At 38.4% G+C, this 14,528-nt stretch overlaps 1 protein-coding gene across 1 annotated transcript in view; it reads right to left on the reverse strand.

The window, feature by feature from the left end:
- The window catches only part of lama2 (laminin, alpha 2), a gene marked incomplete in the record, with an annotated part of 177,548 nt that overhangs the window by 81,837 nt on the left and 81,183 nt on the right, over positions 1 to 14,528 (reverse strand). The window contains 3 exon segments of the mRNA XM_035679280.1: positions 3,169 to 3,380; positions 9,920 to 10,006; positions 13,127 to 13,254. Of these exon segments, the coding sequence (XP_035535173.1) occupies positions 3,169 to 3,380; positions 9,920 to 10,006; positions 13,127 to 13,254 (427 nt within the window).

A 14,528-nucleotide genomic window follows, 5' to 3' on the forward strand; every position in this document is an offset into this window, starting at 1 on the left:
CACACACACACACACACACACACACACACACACGTCTGATTAAACATGCAAGAAAAGATGCACATATATGTCCATCTCTGTTTCACACACTCTCTCTCACACATAGTCTCTCACCCCCCTAGCTTCACCCTTCGGGGACCATCTGGACTCCGTTCTGTCAGTCTCTACAATGCAAGCCTTGTTGTGGGAAAAGAATTTGCTTTTTGTTATGTTTATTTTATTTTATTTTTTTTCATTTCTGGCCTTGATGGCAAAGATAAAATTTTTTTTGCAACCTGAAATACATTATCTTCTGTTACCAGGCAATCAGCAATCTGTCGTGTAAACAAACTGCAGAAATAGCTATTGTGCATCTATTCCATATCATTAGCACTACAGTTGCACGTTGGTGCGACGTTCAGGCGTTATACAATCTATTAAGTATCCATACATTATTGCAAATTGGATCCACACTCCAGGTAAACAAGTAGACACAGAAGAGTAAATCTTCTGTTATAAGCATGCTGGTTAAATAAGGTGTTCAGAGGCTCTGAGGGAACATGACAGAGAGCCTGGAACATCAATTACATGGTTAATATAAGTTTCCTGTTTGTTTGGCTACTGCAGCACAACGTAGCTAATGTAATTAACTGATTCCTAATTTCAATTCCTTCATGCTGGGTTTTCAGTGTTTTTGTCCCTAAATCGGACCATGTAAAATGCCGTGCTGTGTCAAAAAGTGCCATCTTCCGCCATGTCGGACATTTAGAGGGTTGTCATACATCATTAATATATTAAGACATTTTTTTACTTTAGAAAGTGAAAGTGACGTGACAGGAAACACAAACACATTTCAGTCATTGTTAGCAATGACAAGAAAATGTGGATTTGTTTAAATGCTGAATGAAAAATTCATCTGGGGTGACAGTTTGTACTGTAAATGACACTTTACAAATTTAGGTTGTAATTTTTTACGACTCATTAAATGCTTCATTGATTTGGCTCAGATTAAAACAGTGGAGTTGTTCTTTTTTAGGGCTTTTAAAATTTACTTTACTACTTTTTGGGGTCCTATCAGTCCCATAAAAAGTCAAGAGCCTCAGCACAGAGGACTGTACTAGGCAGTCCATTAATTGTGGTAAATTTAGAAGTGTGAGACCCCGAAAGAATTTATTGATCTACTGTATGAAGTATCTATGAAACATTCAGTAAGTGTCAGACACACAGGAAGCATAATTACATTATTGAATTACTGCACATCTACTTTGTTCCAGAGATTGGACAAATGTGTGACAGTGCAATTCACACATCTTTTTCAACTTGCAAATGACTTTTCCCCCCATGTGAGAAATGGTCAGAGGAGTTAATTGTCTTGAATTTATTCCTCAAACAATTTGCTTTGTGGTCACTTTGCTTGCAAAATCAAACTATTTTCCATTCCCCGACTGAATAAAACTGAACCACTATTAGGGGTGGGAGACGCAAAATGGCTGCGTCAAAAATGGCCGCAAATGAGAACTCTGACATCAAAAGAAAAAGTAAATGATTTTTACAGTCTAATAGTGCACAAATGGACTCGGCCTGAACTCTCCTGCTCCACTCAATAAAATTCATTAAGACTGGGAGCAATAGGGAGAGTGAGGCGGACAGGGAGAGACAAATAGACTGACAGAAGCGGAGAGAGAGAGAGAGAGAGTTGTTGTGTTTTAATAATTCTTGGTGGTCATTCGTACAGGATCAATAACAACCCTCCAACTCCCAGACACGAGCAGCCGATCAGCACTGTAGGAGAGCGATAGATCAGGCTGATTAATCAATAACCATTTAGCTGGGTGGAGAGGGGAAACAACTACAGAACAATGAACTATCAAATACACATTAATACCTCCTGTCAGCCCCGTCTACCTGCTTCTGTGCTTGTCTGACGCTTTTATCTGTCTATTCATTGGCCTGGCCTGTCTATCGCTCTTAGTGAGGTGTCTATCTGTTCATCTGTCTTTCTGCCTACCTCGCTGCCAGTGCCACTGTTTTCGTCAACAGCACAGGTTTTGATGAAAATTTTCACAAACAAGCGCCATCTGTATGTCTGTATTTGCTGCTATCCCTCTCTTCCTCTCTTGTTCAGTCCCCCCCTCTTCTTTACAGGTATAGTTTTTTATTCTCACTCTTAAACACAGCTGGCAGTCAGTAGGCCACTCCGAAATCACACCTCCTACTAGCACAGCTGCTCGCCAATGCACAGTCTCTCTCTCACACACACACACACACACACACACACACAAACACCACCCACTCCAGATGGTGTACTATCTACTCAATGTTTTAGTGAAAGGATTAAATGTATCATTTAGCTAAAATTGAGTTTCATAGAGGAAATACTATTACAGTGTATCGCCGCCTGTTGAGACACTGAAGCTAGAATATTGGCTTTTTAATAATGATTTCTTTTTTTAAGTAAACAATGTTTTTTCTCTTAAAGTCCCTATGTGTAGACTTGTTTTTTTTTATTATGATTATAGCACCTCATTTTGAGCACATACTCTTTATAGACAATATCAAGACCAACTGGTTCAATCAATAGTTGCTTTTACTCAATTCATTCTCAGAGTCCCACTGTCGGCCTGTGGGGATGCAAGGTACACTAGTGGCTTGGAAGTCAGGATGTTGATATGATGTCTGATTTGTTCCTTAATATAACACTGAAATAACATTATGACAGTGATACCAAAACCTGATATAATAAAAATCTGTACTTTAGGAATGTGATATGAGATAGCATCAAAATGGACTTTTAAGCGAGCCTATATAATTTTGTTGAACAGCAGCCACTGTGGTTTATTCAGAATGCTCAGTGTTAGGAAAGAGTAATAAAGTCAACAAATTGAATCAATTATGTCAGTTACATAGCAATTTACACTAACATTAGCCACCATAGGCTACTGGTCATACCATACCGAGTAGTCTGTAGCAGCAAAATTACAGAATGTGTTGAATTGACCAACGCTGTGTTTTATTGCTTATGAGTTCAACTTTTATTACTCATGTTTTTATTTTTGGATTTGTTTGTTGCTTTAATGTTTATTATTTTTGCTAGTTTTAGGGACTAACTTCAACTGTAACTCAAACTACAGAAACAAAAGCTACTGGAAAACTGTTTATTTTAAGCTTGTTAGTCTTCGGTATACTTACGTTGGCAGTTTTTAGCTGTGATGGCGTCTCCATAGTAACCTTCAGCGCAACTGTCACAAGCTGCGCCGCCGTAACCTTGACGACAACGCAGACACTGGCCTGTGATTGGATCACAGCTGCCAGGTATGGATAGGTCCAGGTTGTCATGACAATCGCAGCGCTGGCAGGTGCTCCCTGGCACAGTGGGCTGGCCGTAGTATCCGTTGGAACATCTAGGAGGCAGCAGAGAGACAGAAACAGTGTGATAATGCTGATTCCTATTGAATGTATTGTAAACATGATCCGTGTTCAACAGTTAATATAAAGTCTGTGCAGGTTTTCCCCCACGATTTTTCAAATTCCTTTTTTTTGAGATCTCCCTGTGGTAGCAACGAAAAGACAATAATCTGCCCTCCTGAAAATGACTGCAACCTCCAAGTGACTTGTTTTTTTTACAAACAAAAACTCATGCCATCAGTATAATCTGAAAGATGTTACAAACACATACAATTCTACGCACAGGGGCTTAAAGTACCTCAACAATTGATTACCATCCCATTTGGTGTGCTTTCAAGATTTCATCCTGTTATTCTCATTCTCAGAATACAATTTGGGATAAGACTGCATCAGGTCTAAATGCAGTTCTTCTATGCTTTCATGTGACAAATTATACTTGAAAATGCAGTTTTTTTTTCTCAGCTTTCAGGTCTGCAAGAAAATGTATCTCTTTTATATCCAACAGCCACAGAAAACGAATATTATTGAAATACTGTTACCTCAGCTGCTAGCTTATATGACAAAAACATTTCCAAATGAGGAGATATAGTAATTATGGCAGGTCTCATCCCACAAGAGTTGGTAACCAATATCCAATCACAAATTAAACAAGCAATAAAGCTCATGTAGCTGAGTGCATGGGCATTGTTACGGGTGTGTCTCTGACCAGTGAGACCACTTGGCTGAAGGTGCCTATTGTATGTAAGATTCATATTAAAGATGCACTCACATCACATACACAGACAGACAGCCAGACATGCATTAACTCAGATATACACACAAAGAAATAGCGGGCTACAGAGCCAAACCATTCATCAACAGATATAAAAATTTTATAAAAAGTTTATAAAAAAATATGCTCTAACAGAGATTTCTTTTAAAAGAGAGAAATTTAATGTCTTCAGGCAGTTCCACAACAGACTGTCCAGGTCTTTACAAACTCTATTCATATAACTGAAGTATTTTAAACCTGAACTAAAGAAATATCTTACTGCTACTCCTGCTGCTAACAATAATGCCAAAACAAACGTCCTTTAGAGGTTATTTTTATTTGTAGAAATGTATGAGTGTGTTTGAGGTGTCCTTGGAAGGTAAATGTTTTAAAATAACCGAAGTGGGATATTGTCTGGCTAATAAAAAATTTTTTGGGATGTTTTATGAAGTTAAGTTCTTTGTGGATGGTGAAAAAGTAAGTGAAAGAAGAAGCCAACAAAAAAAGCATCCTCTTGATTGGTATTAGCCTATTCATGAAAAAACAAAAATTTAAAATGCTTGTTAGCACCCTTGAGCAAGGACAAGGGCACATAACTGTCTCACAGTTCTTAGATTTGTATTCTTTTCTGCCGCTTTTATTTGATCACTAATAAGAGGAAGTCCACATTGCTGCAAAATATATTAACCTGAGACTGCTGCGCCGTGTCAAGAGCCACTGAAACCAAATAACACAGGCCTTATAGCTGAAATAAAGCTTTACAGGGTGAAAAGGGAATTGAGATGAAAGAAGAGAGAAGGAAGAGTAGGAGAGAAAGAATAGAGGAGAGATGGAGAGAGGGGGGGGGGTTCACACTGAAAAGAGAATTGAATTTAGAGGGAGGGAGGGAAAAGAAAGGACAGAGAGGAGGGAAAGAGTCAAGAGCAGCCAGCCATTATTACCATTGACCCTCCTTGGTACTCAATAGAACTGGTTTATTAGCTTCTGTGTGTGTGCATGTTGCTGAAGTGTGGTATTTCCGTGTGTGTGGAGCGCCACAAGTGCATTCTTCTCGTCAAGTGGAGAATCGTACTAGCAGCGCTCTCACTTCCTGATAGGAGAGAAGAGGAGCAAAAGTGTGCGTTTGTGTTTGTCTTTAGCTTCATTTGCAAGATGAATTCGCTCTTTGAGCTATTCTATTCTGTTATCATAATTGTGTGTGTGTGTTTGTGTGTGTGTGTGGTTACTCGGGCCTCCAGAGAAAGAGAAGGTATTTATAGTGGAGAGTCCAGAGTGTTTGAAGGAGATATATTGGGGGGGGGGAAGACACCTGGTCAAAACCTTCAGAGTGAACACAGGAAGTGGATGGTGAGCACAACTGGTAGAGTTACAGAGGGAAAGAGAGGGGTAGGGATCCTAAAAGTTATGTTCTTTTATTTTTAGTGTTATAAATGGGGAGTTGGCGCCAGGGGAAGACAGGCTCTACTTCTCCCTCATACATTTTTTCCATAACTCTTAAAGCATTGCTCTCTGTGAGTGCTACTGTATATATCCTGTTAAAAGTAGAAATTGGGGCAGCTTGTTAAGTAAAATGGGACTTCCACATGAATAAACATCTTGTAGTTGCTTTGTAATTTGCTTTTAGAATTATGTGCATCACTGCAGGGAAATACAATCAAATAAGGTCTTGTTTTTGTTTCAATATGACAAACTTCTACAATTTCCAATAGTCAACCTTGGTGCCACTTGAGGCTGCCATCGTGCAGTTTTAAATCACCTCAATATATTCAAAGAATAATTATGACTTGCTGCACTCAGTCAGTGAGTGGAGCTATGGACGTATCAGCACTTTTCTCACAGAACAGCCATTTCAGATATCTGCCTCTCTCTTTATTGAAGTCCTTAACATTGAAAATTAGCTACCCAGCTCAGGTTGCAAGCAAAATGAACACAAAATTATCTGCTTAAGTTTGAACATAACTTTTGTTATAAGGATGTTTTGGATTGTCACGGATATTTAATGTTATAGAGAAATACTTGAAGTTTTGAAACTTTAAATGTTATTCTTTCAATTTGTTACATCAATATGCCAAAGCCTTTATTCTAAAACAATTGATTCCTGCCTCTATACTCCATCTTTGTTTCTGCAGTTGTCTCTTTGTGTCAAACTGTGTATTAAAAAAGAGAGAGAGGCAGACAGGAAGGATGAGAGAGACGAAGATAAGTACAAGTTTGTATGTTAAATATTGAGCCTTTATGCTTTCTGTCTGTTATCTTTCTATGCCAGACGTATAGTATCAATCTCTTCTAAAAAGATGAGTTACATTTCTAAAAGTTACAAAACTGTCAAAAAACAACAAACATTTTTTTTGTAATTTTCTATCTTAATTTCATGATTTCAACTGACAATATTATTATATATGACACCTTTTTTTGTATAATGGATACTATATGATTCAGTCAAGGCTGTGATATTTATTGTGTTCTCTAAAATTAAATTGTCTCAAAGTTTTTTTCTTAAAATGTCCATTATCTATATCCATCCTACTACTATATTTCCTGTAGTAATGCTGAACTAACGCTGCAAGAACTCACTCACTTTAATGCTAATAGCGCCCTACTACTGGTAACAATAGCATTAACAAGTAACATATTCATGTTTCTTTCAGAATTCCTAATCAAACTGTGGAAACTATGTACCTCAGTGCTCATGTGGCTAGTGTTGGCTGCCCTTACTGTTGTAATCAAAATTCAAAAGTCATACTAACCACTATGCACATGCCTTTTTAATTTCATCTGACTCGAAATGTCCTAATCTATCACTCAGGCCTGACCTTTCATGACTGTCTTTTTCAAGATTGTGGACATTAATATTAATACACGTAATAACAATAATCACAGCCATCACCACTGCCTCCTGTTCCCCTCTAGATAAAAGATGGATCTATTAAGTGCCTCATATCCATCACACAGTATTAACAGCAAGATGGTGTTGAGTCACCAAAATCCAAATGAATATGTAAAATCTGAAAGACCATTAAAAGACCACTCTGGATATACTGGCAAACCCTAGACAGCCCTAAATAGCAGCTTACAACTCAGAGTGTTTTAGTTGACTTATTTGTTAGGCAGCTGCATTAATCAGCTTTCAGCTAAATTTTAAATGGTTGTTTATGGACAGGAAATTGAAAAGCAGAATCACTTAGCAGCAAGTGGATAGCCTATTAGCATGGGAGGAATAGAGTAGCTTATTCTGTTAAAGCCCATAATACAGACAAATTGGCACATTACAATTAATTACCACTAACAACAACAAAAGCACTGTAGATAATGAAGTGTAATGGCAGGTAGTGCATAGCAGGTATCAATTAGACTAACGGAACAAGAAACAACCAACTGCTGATTACCTCTTTAATATTGTTGCTAGTAATATAAAATATTATTTAACATTATTTCAGCTCTTATAAACTCAGTCAATGCAGCAAACAATATTCTTTCTGTTTCTCCTTTGTGTTTACCAGCTGTCCTCTCTCACTGACTGGAGGAACCATATGGCATCAGAACAACAAGAAAGTACATACGCAGATGTATTCTGTATATTCAACCATAGATACACATTTATATGCACATACACACACAAATATACATATATATTTGGCAGACGACCTCCCAAAAACCAAACACTATCACCTCAATTTAGAAAAAGAAACTCTGATGACAACTCCTGATCAGTATTAGAGCTTCATCCCATTTAGTTGTATTAAAAAACACATTCTCCCCTAATGGATGGACATACAAGGACTTAAAAAAGTAGAGGTGGACGGTACCACAAAATTTGGTTTTGTTCCAATACTAATTAATGCCAGCGCCAGGATCACTGATTTTGATAATTTTTTATTGTTAAAAGCAGCTAATGTACTATCATGTAAGGCGGGGAAATGTGTCATATTTTAATTACCACCAAATCATTTGCCAAACATGAGGCATTTAGTTTTACAATTCTAATCACTTAATCACATGCTTGTTTAAACACAAAACATGTCTTAACAGTAAATAAAAGAAATTGTTCATTATGTGAATTCTCTGCACGAAAGAGGTGATCAATGTGAGGCTGAGATGCAAAGACTGTTCATGTGCTGAGCATGGCATCTAACATGTGATGGCTAGTATCAATACTCAAAACAGGACTTCATTTTGGTAGTATCAACACTTAGGAGTGGGGCAGATAATCCCTATTCAAAATAAAGAAGGAAGGGGGTAAACTGGTACTAGTTAAGCCCCTCAGTTGACACTATACCATATAAGTCATTAGCTAGGTTCCAGTGCAGTGCCTCTCTGTGACAAAGATGAAAAATGGACTGACAATGAGTCAGGTTGCTTTCCGGTGGCAAATGAGGTTTATAAAAAGACTAAAAGGCAGACAGAGAGTATCTGCTGTGGACAGCATGGCGAGGCATGTAGACTATGCATGGCAGCGGGCTGAGGCCCTGTGTCCACCAGCAGCTCCGTTGCTTGGATAAAGTGCAGCCAAACTCCTATTTTAGATTAATAATTATCAACATAAATACCCACCTAACACTGACTGATATTAAGAAAATAGCAATTCAACTTGAAACTATTAAAAGTATTTTCATTTGATACTCTTAACAAGATAAACTGACTACGTACACAGGAAGGGATGCATAAGCTACAGAAATTCAACATAAAATTCAAGGACGAACACATCAGCAGAGACATTAGCATCCAGTGTATACAGAATGACTGCAAGTCTGCAGAAACAGGACAAAACATTTCTCTTTCTATAGGAAAATATGATATATACAAGGTCACTTACTTATGTATGCAGTAAAAGAAAATAACAGTATAGCTTATCAATTTTTGACCTCATCTCACACATGCACAATATAAGTTCATCCAACAAAAGGCACAAGGCTTCAGAAGCTGACATTTCAAGGCTACACAGTTTAAATTAACTGCTACAGAAATTACAACCATAATAATGTTTTTAAAAATGGGAAAAACTTAAACATACTGAATACTAACTCATTTGAGCTCAACTCAGCTCAACTGTGGGCAGTTTCAGTTAAATACAAAGCAGTCCAAATGTGCTATATTTCAGTGAGCCTGGATGGTGAAAAGACTATATTTACTCTAGCCTGCGTCACCACAGGACAGTATAGCCTGAAGTTTTAACAAGACTAGCATCCAGAGAGCCTTCTCATTAGTCCTGGGTTGGTAAAGAACCTCACAGCTAATGGAACAAGAATGTCACTCAACTAATAAATGTGCTGTGGACAGAAAACTAGATGGACAATGAGATATAGAGTGCTCAAAAACAGTTAATGAGCAGCACTTTCTGTTTTCATTTGGGAATGGTTGACTGCAGACCTGATTTATTTTCCAAATAGTAATTTTTTAGGAATGACAACAATAACATTGCCTTTATCTTTGAGATTAGCACTCATATCCACATTTGAAATTGTGCAGTTAGTTCTGTTCTGCCGCTGCAATTAGGTCATGAAACATTTATCGTACTTAATGGGCCAAAGAGTTATTTAAATACTGCTAAACTGTCAAAACATATTTCTAGGTTTATAATGAATTGAGTAATTTCCAGTTCCATATTCAATAATAATGAACTTAGCTACAACGCCAAATTAATCTTGACAGCAATAAATTCAACATAATGGTATAAAGTTTAAAGACAATATAGTGTTTGTTTTTTTGTTATGTTTGTTTGTGTGTGTGTGTGTGTGTGTGTGCGTGTGTGTGTAGGTATAGGTGTGTGTGTGTGAGTGCTCTTACCTGTCACATCGCGGTCCTGTGTATCCAGGCTGACACTGGTCGCACAGCAACTCCCCTTCTTCACCTAGGTGGCAGGTGGGACTGAAACTATTGTAGTTGCCATGGTGACGTTGTTGTTGTTGTTGTTGTTGTTGTTGTTGTTGTTGATGAATTCGGTAGCGTTGTCCCAGTGTGGGGAGAGGGAGGAGGAAGAAGAGGAAGAGGAGAGGACAGAGGCGAGTTAAGGCCATTGTTTGTCTCCCCGTATGTATCCCCTCACACACACACACACACACACACACACACACACCTGTATCCCTACTTTCACTTTCCAATCCTCACATTCACACTCTCAAAGACACACACACACACACTTAATTTCTTCTCTCGCACATCCACACGTTTGTTCTTCCTCACACTCCTGAATTTAAAAAACACTCTTCCTCCTTACAAACTGTAACCTAAATGAACTGAAAGAGAGAGACAGACAGACAGAGTAAAGCGATAGTCTCTTTCCCTCGTTCTGTCACCCTCCCACTTCCATAAACTATAGATAGTTCTGCTGGCTCGGGTTCCAGGCCCCAGACTGACTCACTGGCTGACTGACTCGCTAACTGCAAGCTGGCTCACTGACTTACAAGTAAGCTTGCTTGGCCAGTGCATGTAAACAACCAAAAACGGTAAAATAACACTTAATTATTGTACAAAGTGGGTTATATTTGTGTGTATAATAGGGGTTGTGTAATACCTATAATCATATTGGGTACTGTCAGTCAGTGGGCTATAGTAGTGCCCCTTCTAAATGGTTCTGGTCTAATTGTTATGGTTGTGTGAAGGGTGAATCACAACCAGAAAGTGCTTGGACAGTGCCAAGGCGGCACAATCATCCAAATGATTTACTCTAATAATAGAACTTGTTTAAATCTTTTAAGCTGCATTCGATCCAGATCTACATCAAAATACAAATAATAATAGACAAGCATGCAGATTGTTTGGAGAATATCTAAATCCTGGGAATATTACGGCTTTTTACAAGGATTAATTGTGCAAAATTTCAAGTGAGTCATACTCGAGAGTTTGTGCACATGTTCTCTAAACTTGTTTACAACTGCACAATGTACATGGGAAAATGACCAATGACTACAGGGGTATGGCTACCTGTTAGAGGAAAGAGTTTGGGAATATAAAAATAAAATAAAATAAAAATCTATATATTCTTCTACTTCTTCAAAGTATGTTGTTTTGTAAGTAATGTGAATCTGTGTAGGTACAAATGATTGGGGCCTTTATGGAATTGATAATTGATCAAGGAACTTCAATCTGTTAAGTAGATTTAGATCTAACTGACAGACAAATTAAAAAGACACAGAAACCTCCTTGGCAGTAAGGTAATTAAGCCCTGAGTGTAAATAAAGAGAAACAGCACTTCAGGACTAAACAGATTTCTACTGATTTGCTGTAAATCGCCACTCTGCTTCCCGTGCTGAAACTAATATGAAAAATCGCTTTATTGAATGTTCATAAGAGCTTAGACTTTACCGCTAACTGGCATAGAGTGATTGGCTGGCTGGTTGTTTGAGTTATTGGCTTCAGGGAAACCTAAAGGGACTAAGATTGCTATTTTGAGGCTCTGAAAGGCACGGCACCTTCAAGCTATTATTACTGCAGGGGTTAGAGGGAGGTAGAGGAGTGGAGAGGTGAGAGACAGAGAGAGTTGTATCTTTCTTTAGCACTGAAAGTTTTGGACATGACGTGTCATGACTGCATGAAGATTCTCAGCTGCTGCTGCCTGTGTGTGTGTGTGGGTGGGAGTGTGTGTGTGTGTGTGCGTGTGTGTGTGTGTGTGTGTGTGTGCCCAGGCTGAGAACAACCCACAGCATCTCTTTCTGGTCATTTGGGGATCTAGAATAGCAGAGATAAATGTCCAGTTTAACCAATGCTTATATATTGTTCCGACTTATGACAGTATCTGTGATATAAATTAAGTTTCTACCAGATACTGACTTTTGGTTTCAGTTACACATTCTGTTGCTAGTAGCAACCACCACTGTCATATAGTCTCATAGCAGTTTAAGTGACATTATTACAGCCGCCATTTTGTCAGATAGGTAAAGGTATTTACAGGCTTCTTTTACAGGTACATACTCTCACAAAATTCCCTTTGATGGAGCTTTATCTGTACGTATATTTTCATGGCTGTTTAAAGATTGTTAGTTAGCCTAATTTTTCTGCGATCAATTTTCTGCCAACCAAGCTAGCCATTATGGTAGCAGTCTGAGGCTAATGCGTTCTAAGTAGCTGCTGAATTATTGTTTCGCTGACTGTTTACTGTATTATTCTGGTCACTCTTGTGGATTTGTATATTGACAAGATTAATGTTAGTCTTTCATTGGTGGCTTTGTTTCTTCCTGGCATGAAGGATAATGCAACTAATCTGACAGTATACTGCAGATAGCGAAGCCGTAAAGCTTGTTTCACATGATAAATGATGTCCGAGTCTTCAAACGTCACTGGGGCTTTTGAAAGCCCTTCATGCAGTTCCAGTTTGGAAAGTTATTAAGCAAGCTAAACTGCGTGATTGCCACATTGGCGGGATTTTGAAGAGAAGAGAATAATTTAGAAATATGCCAACAATGACCATCTTCCACGCCAATGGAGAAGGACTGGTTTACCACGGTTTTACAGCAGGGTCAGCATATGATAGGAAATGAACACGAACTGCTAAGAATATAAGATACTCATAAGATACAGCATGAACAGGTTTGCCATATAAGAGCAAGAGCATGAAAAAGGTTTTAAATAACTTAATGACCTGTAGGAGGTTTTAGTTTGCAACTGCGTTAAGTTTTCTAGACACAGTTCTGTTGATTCTGCCAACAGTGATGACATTTTCACCCACAGGGATGATGTTCCTCCACTTATATTGATGCTTCTACCTGTGGTGATGATATTTCCATTCATGTCATTATAATTATATTCCTACCCACGGTGATGAAGACACTATTTGTGCTGATATCCTTTAAAGACAAAAAAAAAAATGTAGTCCAGGGAGTGTCGGGAGAGGAGTGGAAAAGAGAGAAGCTGAAGACATTATGAAGAGACGGGTCAAAAAGAGAGGATGGGGGCCAGAGAGTCAGAGAGCCTGCGGTGTCAGCAGTGATTGATTGAAGCGTTTGATTAAATTGTGTCATCATAGGCGGCGTTAGCTCCGGTGTCTTTGGAACCTACTTGTTGCTGGGAAGATTGAGTGGGCAGGTGCAGGGCTGACAGTCCGCAGGTGACCCGCGGGTGGCGTTGCCGTAGTAACCAGGTAGGCAGGTGTCACAGTGGGGGCCGCTGGTGTGGTGGGAACAGTCCTGGAGGAGTCACACAGGTTAAAAGTTCATTTATATCAGGAAAACAAAAACAAACTATTAGGTAAACAAACATGAGAAGATCTTAATACCTCGTTGTGTCAATGTATTGTCTTTACTCATGCTTTACATGCAGTGAAGCAATCTTTCCCCTAACAATATACTGCAAAAGAAAATATTTCCTAGTCAAGGGGTTAAATGTTATAAAGGCTACATTGCTTTTGACAAGTGCCTTTTGTTGATATATTTTTACAAAATTGTATTTAAATAAAGCTGTCAAATCAAATTATTATCAGGCTGACAGCAGCGGGAGGAACAATCTCGAGGAGGTCAAGGTTAATGATATGGTTCAGGATTAGCATCGTAGTTTGTTGCCATAGTAACCAACCACGTAGGATTCACAGGTACATCCTCAACCAAACACTTGGTTCATAAAGTCCCTCAGAATCTATAAACCTGTTTGGGTATTGATTTTGACTGATTATCGCTGCTCATGCTAAGGGTGTTATGATACGTTCAGTTCACAATACAGGCTTTGTTGGGTTTGACTGAATATGGTTGCAGAACGTTTTTATAGTTTTTATACATGACATCTAGTGTGAATCACACAACATCCAGTTTAAATGCTTCTAGCGAAACAACACAATTGACGCCATTTGCCTTATTTTGACAGCCTTGATCTGACTCCGACAACAATATCACAATATTTCTCTGCCTCAAAAATAAAATTAATTAAAAAAAACCTCTTCAGCCTGACATTTTATTGATTTGATGAAGAATAAAATCATTCTGTATTCAACATTTCAGTTTGAGATTTTGAGATTTTTACAGTGAGATGAAATTGTGTTTATTCCACTGGGGAAATCAGGTTGTCTGTTCTTTTCTGTTCTGGACCGACACACATACCTTTATTTTTTTTTTATTTTTTTTTTATGTCTAGCTACAACAACAATTTCATGTTGCTGCTACGTGTATGTGTGTGTATGTCAGTTATGTTCAAATCATTTCCTTCTCAGATCGAATGTCTCTTCACTGCTAAAACACACCCTGACACACACACGCTGTGTTAACCTACAGGACCATGGCATCATTCAGTCATTCAACTATATCCAGAAAACACAGTCCTGTGGGAAGGTGTGTGTGTCCATCTATCTGTCACCATGTATGAATATGTATACAGAAGGTGTGTGTGTGGTTGGTTGTGTGCACATCTGTGGGTAAGTTTATGGCAAGTTGTCTTTCTCTCTTTGGATGTATGTATGGGTGTGTGTGTGTGT

The sequence above is a fragment of the Morone saxatilis genome, unplaced genomic scaffold (assembly GCF_004916995.1).
Source record: "Morone saxatilis isolate NCDOM2014 unplaced genomic scaffold, NCSU_SB_2.0 Contig7, whole genome shotgun sequence".
Lineage (NCBI taxonomy): Eukaryota > Metazoa > Chordata > Actinopteri > Moronidae > Morone > Morone saxatilis.